Source organism: Alosa pseudoharengus, unplaced genomic scaffold (genome assembly GCF_046254945.1).
Source record: "Alosa pseudoharengus isolate Yale_2024_CS ecotype anadromous, Long Island Sound unplaced genomic scaffold, YU_APseudo_1.1 YU_APseudo_1.1_scf_12, whole genome shotgun sequence".
In the NCBI taxonomy this organism is placed as follows: domain Eukaryota; kingdom Metazoa; phylum Chordata; class Actinopteri; order Clupeiformes; family Clupeidae; genus Alosa; species Alosa pseudoharengus.
The window spans coordinates 38,417,901-38,438,551 of NW_027468587.1; the positions used below are offsets into that span (position 1 = coordinate 38,417,901).

Here is a 20,651-nt window from a genome sequence, read left to right on the forward strand (position 1 = left end):
CAAATTTGCACAGCATGGTCACGATGCTAAGCGGATTTAATAGCTATTTAGCCCACTGTTCTATGCAGTGCTTCTATGTGGCAACAACAATCGTGAATATTTTGTTAAATTATGCAGAGGAGCAGCGGGCTCGTTACGAGAGAGAGCGGGCGGGGCGAGGAAAAGCTGTGTGAGTAAAAAGTGCAGCTCAATAAAACTAGATAGATAGATAGATAGATACTTTATTATTCAGGGAAAATTCAATTAATTTATCTTATCTTTAAAATAGTAGGCCTACAACATAGAACAATGTGTTCTATCAATGTGTGGTGGCCGGTTTTGATTTCGTGGTGCCCAGCCACAGATTAGTCAACGTATGGAAAACACTGAAGGTGTAAAATTAAAAATATTTAGCAGCACAGCACACGTTATGCCTGACGAATCGACGCTCATATTTTGCGTCGACGTATTTTTTGCGTCGACGTCATCGATTACGTCGACGCGTTGTCCCAGCCCTACCTTCAACGTTAGCCATGAAACCTGAACGAACGGCAGCTGTTCCTGAAGTTCACTTGCGTCTATTTTTTTTTTTTAATTAGGCAACTTTTTTTGCAGTGGCGCTGGAATTCCAGGAGCGGCGCTGCGCCGCTGATGAATACATTGTAGGGGAAACACTGTGATAGCCCGAGTCGCGCTTGGAAGAGGGCACATCCTTGCCAGAGTGCCGAATATGTCGATGATAGCGACACAGAAGTTACCAACCAAGAGGAGGAGGAATTATGGAGCCTGACAGCAGTAGAAAGGTGGTTTTGTGAACAGAAAAACTATATTTATCTTGCACAAGTCCTTTGACCCAGAAATGTAAGTGTCAGAAGAGTGACAGGCTCAAACAGCGCATATTTCATAAAAGACGCTATGTCTCCATTTCTAGAAAAAAAAACAGGGATTTTGATGAAAACTAGCCACTGTTTAGCTTGGGATTTCTCGGGAACAGAGGCATGTAGAAATAAACGGTTTGTACCCACTGAGAGCTTAAAGTCTCACCTTTCAAACGAGCCATAGTATGTGTCCATAGCTACAACATAGAATACACTGTGGCTCAATGTCAACAATGATCTAGGTTGCTGGCACTCTGGGTCAAAGCTTCTGAAAACAGTGCGCCATTCAAAGTGTTAACAGACTCAAAATGTCATTACAATTGACAACATGAATTTATTAGGGCCCTAATGTGATACCACTACAGGGCTCCAGAGTGCGACCAATTTGGTCGCATATGCGACCTAATTCTTCAAAAGTGCACTGGTGCAACCAGCTATTCGAGAGAGGAATAAGTGTCCGCATTGAAACTCTACCTTTGGTTCAATAACAGACACATATTTGGCCAATATCGTGATTTAAACAAATCACAGATAGTGAAGGGCGGGACCTCCCCTCTGATTGGCCGTGGCCCAGTGCCTGTGTGTAAATTTGAAAATGCGTGTGCTGCAGAGAGAGAGAGAGAGGGAGGTCAGAGACCCGTCAGATAAACAGAGGATGTAGTTGCATTAGTGTGGTCACATAGGCCGAGATAAATGTCCCCTCTCCCCACTGCCTTTCAGCAGCTGGCAGCAGCAAACCGATCAGACGATGATCAGACGAGATGATTAAGTTTATCGTTGCCTACGATAGGCCTAGTGAAACTTCCCTTCACCAAGTTCAGTCCGAAATCATTATTCACCAGAAATATAGTTTGAACGTAAACCCGACGTACATGAATGCCACTTGCGCCAAATTTATAGGAGTCGTTGCAGTTGAAAAGACGTCTTAAAATTGCGAACAATGCATACAAGGCCTTCGCGAACGACAGAGATACAGATATCGCCGAAAAGGAGTGTGTCATTGACCGCAGTTACATGCAGGGAGTAACCCGGTTTTCAACAGCAATATTCATTTTGCGCGAGAGTTGTGTAAACTCATTCTGATGGCATCAATCAATTTAATCCGGTATTTGGCGCAAACCGAACATCGCTGCTACATTTAAAGCCCGAATATTCCATGCATGTATACAGTGGTCATTGTGTACGGTGAATTGAATGGACACATTTAGATCGAGCATGACAAGTCATTGCAATAGCCTATAATAATAGGCCTACCATTTCGTTACTGCATTAACCATATTCTTATTGAAAATTTAAAAATACTAAAATTAAATTAATTTGCATTGTGGGGCTGTCAAATGATCATTGCAATCATCATTGCAAAATCACATAAAAATCCCCCAGGCTACTTGGAACATCTCTTTAAATTGTGCTCAAATACATTTCTATGGAAGATGCTAGCATGGCGAGCTGGTTTAGCCAAGGCCTAAAGATTATGAAGGATAGTATGTAAAACATTGAGCCATGAGATGTGCAGTTTGAAGCCCTTAAAGACATGCACTGTTCATTTACTCACTGTTATTTTTATTTAATACATCTTGAGATGTTTTAAGTTTAAATTTTAGCTCAGTGAAGCACTTAAAGCACCAACACTTCATTAAGTTACTTTTCTTGTAGAATTGTAAATCATAAGTCATAGGACAACCTATATAGGACAGTAATTAAGGAAAAAAAGTGAACCTGCTGCGGTGTTAAATGTGATGTGGTTGAAAATTTGGGTGCACCTAACTTTTGTGCTGGTGCACCTAAGAAAAAAAGTTAGGCGCACCAGTGCAACCAGTGCAAAAAGTTAGTCTGGAGCCCTGCACTACGTGTGTTCAACTCAGTTTTTGTGAAGAAACGATTTCCCTCGTTAAACATAACATTAACATTGATATATTTAAGGCACACTATGCGGGTTTTTTAGCTTAATATGCAAGTTTTTTCGGTTAATTTACCTTTTATTTAACAGCTTCAGAGTCATTGGAATGGTTATATGACTTTTTTCGGGTTGAATGGTGGCCGTTTCGCTTACCCCTAGCGCCTGTGAGTGGAAAAACCACCCTTGCAACTGTCGGCTGGCGGGCCGATGGCCTCAGTGTCAGGAAATATAACAAGTGTAACGAATTGCTTTACTGCTTTCAAATACACGTACACGCCAGCCACCGGCTAGAAAAAGGTAGCGATGGAGTTTCTCAGACATTCGTCATGACAAAGCCAGCGAAAAAGAAGCAAAAACCGAGAAAACAGTAAGGAAATTGCCAATACTGCATAGTTTACCTTTAACCAAGAAAGCATAAACTAGTGAGAAAGCATGCTGATGTTTTTGTCCAAAGCATAACATTCTAGTTAAAGTGTAATAAGAGATCTTACAATAACCAAGACAACATAACCAAACAAAATAACGTCCCGTCAACGCCCCCTACAGGTCCCCGCCAAACGTCCCCTCCTCAAGAATGTGTAGGGTTCCCGATACGTCCCGCGAACATTATTCGGGACGTCTAAACCACGTCCCCGGGACATTGCAGAGACTTTGAGGGAACATCTAGTTGTCACCGCGATGTTATTGAGGGACGTTCAAAGGACATACCAGTGACGTGACTAACGTCATGGGAAGACTTTTTAGATACAGAAATGCTTACCTTTAGTGTTAAAGGATAATTCCGGTATTTAGCACTTTGAATCCCTTTTCTGGTTTGTTTTGGATGAACTAGAGTGGTGGACACCGAAATTTTACAATGTGTCCTGTCTCGACTTTCTGACTCGTTTTGAATCGCCTTTGACGGTTTCAGAATGGCTGGCTATGGGCATGCACAAACATGTCCTTAAAACAACCCTTAACGTTTGTTTTTAAAACTGTGAAACTCACCGAGTGGTTAGTGATGTTCATTGATGTTCCAAAACAAGTAGCATAGCAAAATACAGTTTCTGTCATGTTTTATTTGGCATTTTGTAAAATCCTATTGATTTCTGTTGGAAGACTCATTACTCGTTGATATTACTGCGCTACAGTTGTAGTCTTTCCGCCAGACCTTCTTTTACTGTCTATGCTTAAAACTCAAATATTGAGCGGAAGTTTATACACTGTTTTGAGGTATCTGAAAAAATAGTTCCACAATAGCAAATAACATAGATTGAAATCATTGCGCCGATATATTTGTTTTGAAATCATTGCGTCGATATATTTGTTTTTAATAATCAACGAACACCACCTGCGTTCACCTAACATAGCTATATAGCATATAGACGTACCGAGAAAACCAGCCATGCAACTTCCAAGAGTGGCGAGTCCAGACAGAACTTCTGTTGTGGGTGGGGCTGTTCGGCTGGTATTCAGGCCAAGTTATATCCACTCTCCAAAGGTGCTTTATTGAACCCATGGTCAAACCAGAGACGAAAAGCTAAAAATAGGCCTAGCCTATCCTGGGAACTTTCAGATAAAAAAATATAGTTTTCTCTAGGCTATAAATCTCATTTTTATAGATGGTCCCCATGGTCGAAAACTCATGAAATTTGGCACACACAAAAACGTCAGATATGTGCGTACACTGTGTTCCAAATTATTATGCAAATGACATTTGTCTCAGATTTTCCTAAATAGTTAATGCAAATGACAGTCAAATAAATTACAAATAACAGTAATTTTTTCAAAAATAAAAAACTCAAAATGCACTGCTTGGATGTGAACTGCCTCCCACCCTCATAGATATTTTTGCTTTGCTTGATGATGCTCCAAAGGTTCTCAATAGGGTTGAGGTCAGGGAAAGATGGGGGCCACACCATGAGTTTCTCTCCTTTTATGCCCATAGCAGCCAATGACCCAGAGGTATTCATTGCAGCGTGTGATGGTGCATTGTCATGCATGAAGACGATTTTGCTATGGAAGGCACGGTTCTTCTTTTTGTACCACGGAAGAAAGTGGTCAGTCATAAACTCTACATACTTTGCCGAGGTCATTTTCACACCGTCAGGGACCCTAAAGGGGCCTACTAGCTCTCTCCCTATGATTCTGACCCAAAACATGCCACCTCCTTGCTGACGTCTCAGCCTTGTTGGGACATGGTGGCCATTCACCAACCATCCATTACTCCATCCATCTGGACCATAGCTCGCCAGCGTTGCTTGCTCGCGTGGCCTCTGTACACAAGGACGTCCTTGGGATGTTTTTGCAATGACCCAATGCGGACGACACCGAGGGACTGATGACCGATGTCCCCAAAAGGTCCGACACCGGACATCACACAAAGACCAAAGGCGACCTTGCTCCGGACGTCAATAACGCCAAGAACACAATGTTAGGGTCCAATCAGGAACGTTGTGAATGTCCAGTTAAAGTCCGGGGACGTTCCCTGTTTGTCGGGAACCTACTATACCATCAAATATTAAGCTAATTTGCCTGCACAAACTATGCATTCTACAACAGTCTCCCATTATGATTGTTTGAAATTATATTTGCCAACATTAAGGGTTTTAATTTAATTTAATTAAGGGTTTAGTGGAGGTTGAGCAGTATTATCATTTTGGAGGATAGTTTGTGATTCTGTTAAATCATATTGAATTTTATGATTTATGATGGTTGTAAAGGACTGTAGTTTGAATTTGCGCACCAAGGCTGTGATTGGTCCACTGTAGATCAAAAGCAGAAAACCTCAGTGACATTGACTGCTTACTTTACACATGATATGTCTTGTAAAACAGCAGACATCATATGGACACATCACCCCTGTGTTGGCTGAACTGCACTGGCTCCCTGTTTCCTATAAAATTGATTTTAAGGTTATGTTAATTACTTACAAAGCTCTAAATGGCATAGCACCTTCATATATCTCTGAGCTTTTAATATCTTATCAACCACAAAGGAAACTTAGATCATCCAATTCTAATATTTTAATTGTACCCAAAGTGCTCCACAAGCAAAGTGGAGAAGCTGTTTTTATCCATTATGCCCCAAAACTATGGAACACCCTGCCTCTATACATCAAGCAGGTGAGTTAAGTAAATATTTTTAAAAAAGATCTGAAAACATACCTGTATAGGAAAGCCTTTAGTTAACTCATCTTATCCTGTAGACTACTTTTTCAGATTATTCTACATCTGCTGCCATTGGGAAGGCACAGCCAGCCAGAAGCAGAGGCTCCCCCTATTAAGCCAGGTTCTGCTCAAGGTTTCTTCCTGGAATATGGGAGTTTTTCCTTGCCACAGTTGCCATATGGCGTGCTTGTGGGGGGTAAAGGGTTAAGGCTGCCAGTCTTGAATGTCTGTGTATAAAGTCAAATAATTGCGACATATGCTAAGAACAAGCTAAGGCTGGCTGCTTGGAGTCCGCATCAACGGGGCCTAAGCATTTGTTAGCCTAGGCATTTGTCAGCAAAGCCTTTATATATCCATAGTAGTATAATAGTATTTCTGATATGTTGCTGATTGGATCATAAACGGCCACAGCAACAAAGGGGAATGAATGACTCTTCTCTAATAACTGTGTTACATGTTATTTTGGTAACACTCCATAATAAGGTGCCATAATAAATAGCAAACTAGTAATTACCTAACCATTTGTTAATATTTGTTAATTTTTACTAACATATCTATTTGGCACAAGTTAATAGTTTTTATTTATTATTATTTAACTAATTGTTATTAAAGGGGTGGTTCAGGATTTTGGATATAAGACCTCATTTCCAAGTAAGCAAGTGTGATATTTATCAGTGGAGACCGTTTCCAACACGTTTCATCCAGTCCTTCTAATTGCAGAGTTCGCAGGTGCTAGGCTAGCGCAAGTCAACGGTATGTGCTAGCCTGCCACTAAAAACAGTCTTACCCACTCCACAGTACACCCGAGGCAAATAAATTATAACGCCAGACTATCGATGTCTGTAAATAAATGTCTATTGATACTGTTATTTCTAACGTTATTCTATCCTTGCATTTCAACGATCGCATTACATTTTGAGGGACTAGTTTCTTACCACGACGGAATTATACTTGCTCCGGTTAGTAGTACTGCGCCGAAAAGTAAACAGTAAAGCGCACTCCAATGGGGATACTTAGTAGTAGCCTTGGTAATATCAGTCCGCTGCTGAGATGCAAAATGACTACTACCAACTTCAGGGACCAAAGTATAACTATTGCAACGCGATGCGAGGGTAGTTGTATTTCTTACACTATTCTATCAACACAGACATTTACATCGATTGTCTGGAATTTGCCTCGGGTGTACTTTGGAGTGGGTAAGACTGTCTTTAGTGGCAGGCTAGCACATACCGTTGACTTGCGCTAGCCTAGCACCTGCGAACTCTGCAATTACAAGGACTGGATGAAACGTGTTGAAAACGGTCTCCACTGATGAATATCACACTTGCTTACTTGGAAATGAGGTCTTATGTCCAAAATTCTGAACCACCCCTTTAAACTGTGCTTCTGCCTATCCCAATATGAACCGCTCTCCATAGGACCCTTACAATAGATAGATAGATAGATACTTTATTGATCCCCAAGGGGAAATTCAAGAAAAAAACACGGAGCTACCTTGACATGCTGCCACTGTTGTCGGCGCCGGAACCGCTTGCAATAAAGTTGGTTAAGCTTAATTAATATATTAGTAGTATATAGCTATAAGCGTGGGGCCCCTTATAATAAAGTTGGTTAAGCTTAATTAATATATTAGTAATATATAACTATCAGTATGGGGGACCCTTATAATAAAGTTGGTTAAGCTTAATTAATATATTAGTAGTATATAGCTATCAGTGTGGAGCCCCTTATAATAAAGTTGGTTAAGCTTAATTAATATATTAGTAATATATAACTATCAGTATGGGGGACCCTTATAATAAAGTTGGTTAAGCTTTATTAATATTAGTAATATATAACTAGTCAGACGGTGAAGGGACTGAGACCAAAACTGGCTTATCAAAGTTAAAACAAAACAAGTAGTTGAATGGGCTATATTACATGCATCATTCCTATACCATCACTGTCAGCCCTACTAGCAAGGGAGACATGCGACATGGAATGTTCAGGTGCACAGAACGACAGTCTATTAATATTCTGAGACTCACTAAACACTCACAGACGTAGACCATACGGAGGTAATGCATAAACATAATGCTAAACTAAATGTACATTCATTTCCTGCTAGACTGAATTGCACTTTCCATGCACACTAAGCTAAACTACACTGAATGCATGGAAAGTTGCTAGCGGAGTTTACAGCTAGTCACGTTAGACTCAGTGTGTATGAACTTGTGGTCATAATGAAAACATTAATAAACGTTCTCTAAGTTGCTAGAATTGCACCAAAATATTAACATTACATGTAAAGTAACATAATACAGGTGGTATATCAAAGTTTTCAACTTAAACAACATTTTACAGTTACAAAATTAAAACAAAGTGGGGAGAGCTTTATACAGTCAACCTACGCAATGCAAAAAGCATACCGCTTCTGATCGGCTATGGCAACAATACAAGGACAAAACGCAGCAGAGCTGCAGTATAGCGTTTCTCAAAGGGGGCTCCAAAACACCAATCTCAATAAAGCTGCTTAATTACGGCGAAAATCACATACAAACACTAAACTGCATTTCTAACTCTGTTACACCCCCCTCCCCTGAATTTCACAAAATTCAAGCAGCAACCAAATAGTACTTCCAAAGGCAAAGAGTACACTACTTTCAAACACTAGACAGAGAGTCACCAATTATAGGACAGCCAACCACAGAGGTATCCAATAAGGATGAAGTGGAAGAAGAGGAGCGCAAACTCTCACACAACCAACCACTGGCAGTAGGGTGCCTTATACACCCCACAAGACCATAAAGCCACAAACCATAAATTCCATAAATTATCCACAAAGCTAATCAGAAAAGCTAGATAAATAATAAAATGTCATTAACTTTTATATTAGCATATAGTTTGTAAATAAACATGTAACATTTAAATGATGTAAGAAATAACTGTTAATTAGTGCCAAAAATATATTTAGTTAACTATTAACATATATTAATACAATATTAGTCAATAGATTTGTTAAAACATTAACATACAGATTTTATGCAAACAACTAATATTTAATTAATGATAAAAAAACTATTAACTTGTGCCAAATAGATATTTTAGTAACAATTAACAAATATAGCTGCAAGCAGCAATGTGGGGGCCAAGCAGTCAGTTCAGCAGTCCAGATTTGCCATGCAACTCAATGCCGTGGCATCAGGCATATAGCATTAAGCAGTCACAACAAGTTCCATGTCAAACAACCCAAGATTGGCTGAGTTACAAGGTCAAGTTTCACATCAAAACATAACTGATTTTGTGTGGCTGAACCAGGGCTGAGTGTCGCCGCCCCCTCACCCAGCCAACCCACCGCCGCAATCGCCCCTGCCCGTCCCACCCCGCCCCACCCTTGCACGCACGCATTAGAATTAACTGGATGGAACTCGCTGTCAACAGTTTCACATCAAAATTAAAAGATCGATTGAGATATGATCATGCTTGCTGTGATTTCAATGCCCCAATAGAGGTCAAAGGTCACCAAATTATTTGTGCATCATCAGGATGAACCAGACGGTTCTATGGGCTGCCATTGACCTCCATTGCAGAATAATGCAGCAACTACAGGCCAAAATACATTTTTGCAAATTACAGAGCCCCCTAGAGGTCAAAGGTCACCAAATTTCTTGAGCGTCCTCCTGGTGGGTCATGAGGACCATGTACTAAGTTTGGTTTTGATACATGAAAGCGTTGCTGAGATATGAGCTCACTTCCTGTTTGGCGGCTTCGCCGCAAATTTCGATTGGCTGTTAAAGGCGAACGCTTCTGTCAATTGTTCCAGAAAAAACTACACTGATAAGGCATGGTCTGAAGATGGTCTCTGCCAATTTTGGTGAGGATCAGCTGAAATTTGTGACTTGCGAACACTTATTCATGTTTTTGATTAAATCCAATATGGCGGCCGAATCAATTACGATGACATCACAAGTTGGCTTGGGTCGGCCTATTGACCTCCAACAGTATTACCAGACACCACTAGTGCGTTTTAATTCTAAGCACAACAGCAGCTACAGGCCTATAGGCATATTTCTTAATTACAGTGCCCCCTAGAGGTCAAAGGTCACCAGATTTCTTGAGTGTCCTCCTGATTGGGTCCTGAGTCCATGTACTAAGTTTGGTTATGATAGATGAATGGGTTGCTGAGATATGAGCTCACTTCCTGTTTGGCGGCTTTGCCGCAAATTTCGATTGGCTGTTACGCGCGAACGGTTTTAGTTCTGAAGACAAAAAGCAATTAATGACGCATGGTCTGTAGATGGTATCTGTGAAGTTTGGTGTCGATCGGACAAAATGTGTGACCTCTGATACGTTTTAAGTGATTTTGATGAAATCCAAAATGGCGGAAAATCCATCATGGCGGAAAATGACGTCATAGGGTCCGTCGAACTCGGCTTGGTCCAAGGATTCCAATGATACCCCATTTTTGACAATCGGGTATACAGGTCAGAAGTTACGTGCGTGAACGCAAGTCCAACATTGGACTGTTGGTGGCACTAGAGCGCTTGAGGTGCCGGCATGAAACTTGGTGAGATTAATTATTGGACTGTCCCCAATCAGTGTGGCAAATTTCACAACTTTTCACCAGACGGTTCTATGGGCTGCCATAGACTTCCATGGCGGAATAATAATAAATATAGCTGCAAGCAGCAATGTGGGGGCCAAGCAGTTGAGCAGGAGTTGTCATGGCAACCCAATGTTGTTACATTATACACACACCCAATTAACCCCCCCGTCCCACACACACACACATATACACAGATAAACTTCCTCCACCACACACCCCAATGGCTCCCCACAGATACGCACACTTCAAACATCACCAAATGTATCGTGCGTCCTCAGGTTGTAGTCACGAGTCCACATATCAAGTTTGGTGTCAATACAAGAAAGTTTTGCTAATTATAGCGCCCCTAGTGATCAAAGGTCACTAAATATATTGTGCATCTTCAGGATGTGTTCCCGAGTCCATGTACCAAGTTTGGTGTCGATACGAGAAAGTTTTGCTAATTATAGTGCCCCTAGTGGTCAAAATTCACTAAATGTATTTTCCTTATTCAGGATGTTGTCCCGAGTCCAGGTACCAAGTTTGGTGTCGATACGAGAAAGTGTTGCAAATTATAGCACCCCTAGTGGTCAAAGGTCGCTTAAATTATTGTATGTCCTCAGGATGTGCTCCCGAGTCAATGAGCCAAGTTTGGTTTCGATACGTGAAAGCATTGCAGAAATATGAGCCCACTTCCTGTGATTATAGCGCCACATAGTGGTCAAAATTTACCACATTTCTTGAGTGTCCTCCTGATTGGGTCCTGAGCCCATATACCTAGTTTGGTTTTGATATGTGAAAACATTGCTGAGATATCACTTCACTTCCTGTTTGGCGGCTTCGCCGCCAAACTTGATTGGTTGTCACGGGCGACAGGTTTCATATATGGCTCCGAAGAGCAATATATTTATGAGTCATGGTCTGACGATCATCTACGTCAAGTTTCATGAAAATCGGATAAACTTTGTGACCTGTGAAAACTTTTAGGTGTTTTTGATTAAATCCAATATGGCAGTCAGATCAATTATGTTGACGCCACAAATTCACATCTGTCGGACTTAGGACCTTCCACAGTATTAACAGAAACCACTGGTAAGTTTTAATTCCAAACACATCACCCGTTACAGGCTAAAACCTAATTTTGCTAATTATAGCGCCACCTATAGGTCAAAAGTCAAAAAATGTATTGAGCCTCCTCCTTATTGGGTCCTGAGACAATGTACTGAGTTTGGTGTTGATACGCGAAAGTGTTGCTGAGATCACTTCACTTCCTGTTTGGTAGCTCTGCCGCCAAACTTGATTGGTCACCACGGGCGACAGGTTTTCAATATGGCTCCAAAAAGCAATGCATTCATGAGTTATGGTCTGAAGATCATCTGCGTCAAGTTTCGTGAAAATCGGATAAACTTTGTGACCTTTGAAAACTTGTAGGTGTTTTTGATTAAATCCAATATGGCAGCCTGATCAATTACATTAACATCATAAATTCACATCTGCGTTGAGTTCGGTCTCATCCAAGGATTCCAAATATACCTTAATGTTCAAAATGTGATGTACGGTAAATGCATAGATGCAATTCAACATTTGAAACGTTGGTGGCGCTAGAGCACTCCAGGTGCAGACTTGAAACTTTGATAGATTAAACATATGACTGTACTGAATCAATGTGCCAAATTTCCCAACTTTTTACTGTATGGTTCAATGGCAAATGAGCGTTTCGTTATAATAATAATAAGAACACATAGAATCACTATGGGTTGCCTCGCAGCTTCGCTGCTTGGCCCCCAATAAGAAAACTAACAAACACAATGGTTGCCTCGCAGCTTCGCTGCTTGGCCCCCAAATATTAACAAAGGGCTATTTATTATGGCACCTTATTTTGGAGTGTTACCGTTATTTTCTATATTTCTGATATGTTGCTGATTGGATCATAAACGGCCAAAGTGATTGATAATGACTAACTGACTATTATTGTGTTACATGCTCCAAATGTAAAGCACTTTGAGCTGCATTCTGTGTATGAAAGGTGCTATACAAATAAAGCATATTATTATTATTATTATTATTATTATTATTATTATCTTCTGTCCTTGTGTAGCGCACGGATTCTCAGACCTGTCACTCATCATGAGGTGTTTGAAATCATTCCGGCGTTACAATCATCAGCCAATCAAGGTGGTCACTTTAGTCAAGCCCGTGCATGAGTAATGGCGTCATCCATATCAACGAAGACGCTCTTAGTTTAGGAGTTGTAATTTTTCCTTACTAAGAGTAGGTCTGAAAGGCTTTGTGAATAACTTTTAAGAAAAAACGCCTAGCTAAAATCTTTTAGTGCGATTTAGGAGTACTAGTGGTAAGATAAAAGGCTTTGTGAATACGGCCCCAGGCTCCTATTCAAATAAATGGGGAGGCATATGTAACTTCAAATAGGTAGGTCATATTGACATAAAAGCACATCAGGCGAAATCTGTGTTTATATCTGAATTGAACGGTATAAATATCCCCTAATTTGCTAAAATAAGGCTAATGAAGACATTTAACTTGACGTTGAACTTGAAGATTATTCTTGACGTTAACTTACTCATTGCCCATGCATCAACATTTGCAGTATGGCTATTACCATGATGACGGGGAAGTAAACAGAAGGCAAAAAGTCAGTCATGCTTTTTCCAACAATGCAATTGGTTGTTTACATTACAGGGCAGGGTTTCCTATTTGACCCACAATTAGGGAAGGGGCGGGATACTGCCATCTTGGCATTAGAAACTGTCCCCATATATTTCTATCAGTGTTGGGAGTAACGGCGTTTAAGTATAACGGCGTTACTAACGGCGTTAATTTGTCAATAACGGAGTAATCTAATTAATTACTTTTTACAACGTTACAACGCCGTTAACGTTACTGGACGTTAAATACGGTGCGTTTCTTACTTTCCATTGATTGAATAAACTGTGTAATCCGAACGCACCCCTGGCTCACAGCTAGTGAGGAGGTGGGTTAATAACGACGTAAGCGATTAGGATTGGCTAAGGCAGAGTCATGTTTCATGATAGCCAATCAGAGCCAGTGTTTTTACACACTTGCCAGCACACGCGCCACACACGCAACAGCTAAAGTAGAGATTCGATGAAACAGCAGAGGTCAGGAGCAATCCGATGAAAAGTTGGCATTTTCAAGGTGGAGATATAAGTAGTGATGGGTAAATGAAGCCTCGAGCGCTACTCGGCACATTTCCCTAATGTGCCGAGTAATGTGTCGAAGCTTCGAAACAAGGAAGATAAGGAAAACACAGCGACATCTGGTGGTTTGCATAAAGCCCCCCAGTCACGGACTAGTGAAAAATTGTTTGTCTCAATTCAATACAATAAAATACGATTAGGCAACATAATCCCGTCACTCGTTATCACGTGAAGATTGGTGTTTCCGTGGAGGCGTGAAATCATGTTATACCAGTCAATGATCCAATCGGTCTCCCATCCACTTAACGACCGCAGTAGACACTGAAGTATTATCAACCTCAACACGCTATGGACGAGAGTGAAAAGGAAACGACCAGGCGCCTAATTAAACCAAACCCTACATGGCCTGACATAGTTTGACGTTTCATGAATCAAACTTTCAATAAAAGGAAAATATTATGTCAGCCATTATTGTTAGGCCTACATAGAAATTATTAGCCTGTATTGCTTTTAAATGACATGATTGAAGTTGAGACTGCAACGCAGACATGTTTTAATGTCATTGTTCTAAATGGCAAAGCTTTAGGCTAGGCCTAGGCTATTTCTTCTTTATTTCTGCATGATATTATGGATTATGGACATTTTCCGGAAAGAAAAGAACGTAAATTCACAAACAGAGAAAGCATCCTATATAAATCAGGGCTACCCACAAATTTCGCCTGGCTCTTGCAATACAACACAACTCATTCCGACACTAGAGCGGGTGCCCTGGTTCGCGCAATTCAAAGCCTTTGAATCAGATTCCGAAGCAGTCACGTGGGTGTGTGTCCCAAACGAAGCTTCAGACGTCACACTCACAAACCGAGGCCTCGTTTGTCATCAGTCACGTGATTTTTATGGAAACGACACAAGCCTCGAACCGGGGCTTCATCTGGCACGCCCCTTTCTGCTCGACACAAGCTCCGAAGCCTCGCTTCATTGGGCACATCACTAGATATAAGCACTACTTCAAATTCATTGTGGTCAAAGGCAAGAACGTGCATGTAATGTGTACATTATGTCCAGGAGCGAAGACTTTGTCGACATCCGTTGTAGTGGGGGGCCTTAAGCACATAAATAGGTCGTTTCGCGCAATTTCTTCTAAAAGCGCCAAATTTGGCACAGATGTAGCTCAAGTTATACTGAAATGATTTAGCTAGGGCGCCGGAGCCACAGACCCTCGGAGCCAAGATGGCAGCCAATCCAATATGGCCGCTGCCCGAAAAGGGTTTCGACTAGCTTTTATCCACGAGCTACAAATACAAACTTGATGTCTTTTTCAACTTAATTGATCATGGGAAACACATAGGAATGTTTATATTTATGACCCAGTATATCTGGACAGCTTAATCCTCCAATTCCAATATGGCCCCTGTCCAAAAAAGCAGTTTTGACTGTAGTTATACCCCATTGTTTGCGCCAATTTATCTACAAGCACCAAATTTGGCACAGATGTAGCTCAGGTCATACTGAAATTATTTAGCTAGGGTTCCGCAGCCAGCGACCTTTGGGGCCAAGATGGCAGCCAAATCCAATATGGCCGCTGCCCGAAAAGGGTTCCGACTATAACTTTTGAACCACATGAGCTGCAAATACAAACTTGATGTCTTTTTCAGCTTAATTGCTCATGGGAAACACATATAAATGTTTATATTTATGACCCAGTATATCTGGACCCCTTAATCCTCCAATTCCAATATGGCCTTACACCCCATTGTTTTCGGCAATTTATCTACAAGCACAAAATTTGGCATGGATGCAGCTGAGGGCATACTGAAATGATTTAGGGAGGATGCCGGAGCCAGTGGCCCCTGGGACCAAGATGGCTGCCAAATCCAATATGGCCGCCACCTGAAAAGGGATTACTGTAGGCTGCATATTTTGAACCAGATGAGATACAAATGTAAAATTAATAAATATTTCACCTTTTCTGGCTATGGGAAACACAAAATATATATTTATGATTGGGTATATCTGGACTCTCAAAGTCCCCAAATTCAATCAGGGTTTTGACTACAACTTTTGAACCGAATAAGCTACATATGAAAACTAATTTTTTTTACCATGACCACACATTAAATTACCTAAGCTTTCTCAAAAAATAGAGTCTGCTCTGACCCTTCTTTGGGGCAGCCGTGGCCTACTGGTTAGCGCTTCAGACTTGTAACCGGAGGGTTGCCGGTTCAAACACCAACCAGTAGGAACAACTGAAGTGCCCTTGAGCAAGGCACCTAACCCCTCACTGCTCCCCGAGCGCTGCTGTAGCAGGCAGCTCACTGCGTTGGGACACCTGCGCTTCTGTGCTTCACCTCACTGTGTGTTCACTTTGTGCTGAGTGTGTTTCACTAATTCACGGATTGGGTTAAATGCAGAGTCAAATTTCCCTCACAGGATCAAAAGAGTATATATATACCTCCAATCCAGTTTATTGTCTATAAGAACCCGCACATATTTGTAGTTCTCAACAACTTCCTCACCCAGTATTGAAATGGTATTTAGCTCAGGCCTGGCCCACCACCATTTCCCTTGTCTTAGCCACATTCAAGACAAGGTGGTTGTTTCTGCACCATGTCACAAAGTGGTCCACCAGTTGCCTGTATTCCGTCTCCTCACCATCACTGACACACCCCACAACTGCAGTCTGTGAACTGTCTGAGAACTTCTGCAGGTGACATGACTCAGAGTTGTACTGGAAGTCTGAGGTGTACAGTGTGAAAAGAAAAGGAGACAACACAGTTCCTTGTGGTGCTCCTATGCGACTGACTACCTGTTCAGACACACACCCTTTCATTCTCACAACCTGTGGTCTGTCAGTCAGGTAATCAGTAATCCATGAAGTTGTGGAGGTGTCTACTTGCATCCTTCAAAGCTTGTCACATAGCAGCATAGGCTGTATGGTGTTAAAAGCACTTGAGAAATCAAAGAACATGATCCTCACAATACTGCCAGCCCCTGTCAAGGTGAGAGTGTGTTCTATGAAGCAGGTAGATTAAGGCATCCTCCACAACCACCTCTGGACGGTATGCAAATTGTAATGGGTCCATGTAGTGGTCACCTGTGGTCTCAGAAGATGACCAACAACAGTGTTTAGCCAACTACTTCCTTTCCTACCAACTTCCTTCCTAACCAGGTGTACTTTTTTCTATAAGTGTTTTGTTCTCATGACTACAATTGTGAGGGAGACCATGAGAATGAGAATTCATGAGAGAGCAAACAGTTATTGTGTGCACATCCCACCTTCTGGCAGGTGCAGGACAAATTAAAACTTACTCAATTGAAAAAATATAATGTCCGCAACACTGCTTTTGACTCCCATATATTTAATGCACATCAGGCAACGTTTCGACCCTGCTGGGTCTTCTTCAGGCAAAAATTTATGAGAGAGACCATGAGAATTCACTGTTGTTATTTTTATGTTATTGCTGTTTTTTGATATGCTAAGCAAACCTTTGAAGAGTTTTGGACAAATTGACTATATTATTCTTTTAACAATTTGACATACTATAAATATTGCCTTGCAATAATAATTATGTCTTATTCTTTCTTATATGATTACATTTCGAAATGTATTCACCTGTGGTACACTGAAAGCATTCCACTTTTATAAGGAAATTAATCCACCTTGAGAATAACCTTCAAAGTTGTGGTAAAAAAAGATTTTCAAACAAAGTCTTGAAAAGAATACAGGTTCCAGACTTACACAAGCATATATATAAATATGCCAATGGACTTCCTGTGGTCAATAAACTAAAAATAGACACAACATCCTCATTTGTAGCACATTTGGTTCAAAATTTGAAGCCAAAACCCTTTTTCGGACAGCAGCCATATTGAATTTAGGGAATTTGGGGGGTCCTGATATACCCAATCATAAATGTAAGTATTCCTATGGGTTTCCCATCATCAAAAAAGGTCAAATAGACATCAAGTTTGTATTTGTATCTCATCAGGCTCCAAAGCTATAGCCGAATCCCTTTCAGGCGACAACCATTTTGGATTTGGCTGCCATGTTGGTCTCAGGGACCATTGGCTCGGGCGGCCTGGCTAAATCATTTCATTATGTCCTCAGCTGCATCCGTGCCAAATTTAGTGCTTGTAGATTAATTTGCACAAACAATGGGGTGTAAGGCCCCATACTACAGCCAAAACTGCTTTTTTGGACAGCGGCCATATTAGAATTGGAGGAATAAGGGGTCCAGATGCACCGGGTCATAAATATTAACATTCCTATGTATTCCCCATGATCAATTAAGCTGAAAAAGATATCAAGTTTGTATTTGTAACTCATGTAGTTCAAAAGTTATAGCCGGAACCCTTTTCGCACAGCGGCCATATTGGATTTGGCCGCCATCTTGGCCCCAAGGGCCGCTGACTCCGGCGCCCTAGCTAAATCCTTTCAGTATGACCTAAGCTACATCTGTGCCAAATTTGGCACTTTTAGATGAATTTGCGCGAAAATGTGCTTAAGGCCCCCCACTTTTGTAAGCAACTCTAATTTAATGAGGCATCTCACACACGCTAGTGGCCAAAAACACCGATAGCCCCCCTCCACCAGAGATGATAGCTCGCCATCCACTAGCAAAGAAGGACTCGGAGCAATGTCCTCCAAGCAGCAAAAGCTAGATCTTTCTGCCTCACAACAAAAACCTATGACACAGGCTGAAGTCAACCGTAGGTCTGTCGATGTACAATTTCCCCTTGGGGATCAATAAAGTATCTATCTATCTATCTATCTATCTATCTATCTAATAAATATCGAAAGTTATGTAGCCTACAAACACCTGTCTGTTCTACTAATTTCAACTGGCTTTTCAAAACTGCTCAAAAAATCCAAATTCTTTGACATATAGCAACTTTTTTTTTAACAGTAACGCAAATAGTTACTTTCCCTGGTAACGAGTTACTCTTATCATAGAGTAATTCAGTTACTAACTCAGTTACTTTTTGGAACAAGTAGTGAGTAACTATAACTAATTACTTTTTTAAAGTAACGTTCCCAACACTGATTTCTATGGAGGATTCTAGAGGAATAAAGATTCATTGATATGTCTTTGTGGTCTTTTGCCCTTAGCACCTGAACTGCAGATGGTGCCATTACAACTTCTGCTGGATAACATGGATGTGCTGGAGGACCTGCTAATCTTGCTGGATCCAGACTGCAGTGGATTGAAGAACACTCGTCACCTGGCTGCCCGCTGCCATTTCTCATCTACCTGGATTAATTATGCTTATTCCAAGAGAGACAGCAAGAGCCCTCTAGTTGCTGTGCTGGAGGCAATTGCTGCCCGGTCTCCCGAGTGGACTGTGGGTCAACTGGCATGGCTTCTTCACGATATTGACCGTCATGATGCTGTCAATGTACTGAAGAAATTCAGTCAACCCCAGAAAGTTTAAGTACATAAGAAACATACTTGTAAAATTCATTAACATTTATTAATTTAGCAGACGCTTTTATCCAAATCAGCTTATGTCAATTATATTACAAGGGTCCCTGGAGCAACTCGGAGTTAAGAACCTTGCTCAAGGCCCAATGGTGGAAGGCGGGAATACTTCAGAAATACTGCTGTAAAATGGTTCACTTCATATCTCACTGGAAGAACTCAAGTTTGTGATGTTGAGGGCACCATATCAGATCCTCAGAATAATACATGTGGGGTGCTAAGGTTCCATCCAGGGCCCCCTTCTATTTTTTTTTTATGTTAATGACATGCCTGCTGCTGTAAAATGTAAAGTAAGCTTCTTTTATATGCTGATGACTGCATTACTGGTCTCTGGGAGCGATATCAGTTAGATTGAGAAGACTATTGGTAATTAACTAGATGGATTTAGCAAGTGGCTTCTAAACAAGCTCTCAATATGTAAGGGATAATGTATAGAACACGTCATTATTGGAAAAACTAGATGTACCGTATAGCGGTACAAAATATGACCGCCGCTCAGTCCTGTACATCCATTCCGCGAAAATAAATCATATTAATGAATTTGTCTCCATCTTCTACTCCATCCCCCACTCATGAAACTTTTGTGTATGCTTGTTTGGAATGTGTGTTTGCGGGCCGCACACAAAGTAGCCTACTGGCGCTGCAAAGGTGAATAGATTTGTAGCACTTGCCAAACATTTTTTAGCATTGTTATAAAACCTTTAAAATCTCTAAACAATCACAAGTAGGGCAGTTCATCACAGTCCATCCATTGCAACTGGACTGATGAAAGGTACACCTGTAGGCTACATTGTATTTGGGAAAAGCAGAAGGTAGCAGCATAATGTATTTATTTATTTATTATTAAACAAAACAATCCCTGTCAGTTCCATGCAGTTTTCAACAGCTATCAAGAAGAGAGGTCATGTCATGGATTTTTGTGAATGTTTCTTCTTCTACATATGCATAAGTTTAGTCATCTAGTTCATATGATATTCAGCTTTATTGTCAATGCACAAATTAAATACCAGTAGTCTAAAACAAAATGCCGTTTTACCCAGTGGTGCAAATAACTGACATGTCCAAAAGGGCCTTCATGAAATGCGTTGCTAGACTGTTCATACCCATTTTAACGGGCCAAGTTGAAGAGCTACTGTCCGTTATTGTTTGTGCAAATAATATGCTGATTCATGTTCCCTTGCATTTTGCAACTATGAGCAGGGGCGTAGCACCAAATTATGGGCCCTATGCACAAGTGGTGGCCATGGGCCCCCCCCCCCCCCCCCAACCAACCAACCACTGGCTGTAAGCATGAAGCATGAGGTTCACAACTAACTACTATCTAATAACACATTGAATTAATCTAACAACTCTTATATGTACTGTATAAAAGAAAATAATCTTATTACCCAAGACTTCACTGAATTTCTGTTTTATTTGAAGAATGTTTAAAAGCTAGAACATGAAATGAATGAAAACACTTTTGGCTGAGAGAACAGCTATCTATACAAATTGAACACTTTTGGCTGAGAGAACAGCTATC

The 20,651-nt window shown here is 40.9% G+C and overlaps 1 protein-coding gene across 2 annotated transcripts in view; it reads left to right on the plus strand.

The window, feature by feature from the left end:
* Positions 1–19,669, plus strand: part of igflr1 (IGF-like family receptor 1) — a 93,836-nt gene extending 74,167 nt beyond the window's left edge. For both annotated transcript variants that reach the window (XM_076281217.1, XM_076281218.1), the window contains one exon: positions 18,760–19,669. In XM_076281217.1, coding sequence (XP_076137332.1) covers positions 18,760–19,082 — 323 coding nt within the window. In that variant the 3' untranslated portion in view covers positions 19,083–19,669. The remainder of the gene's footprint in view (positions 1–18,759) is intronic.
* Positions 19,670–20,651: the final 982 nt, after the last annotated feature.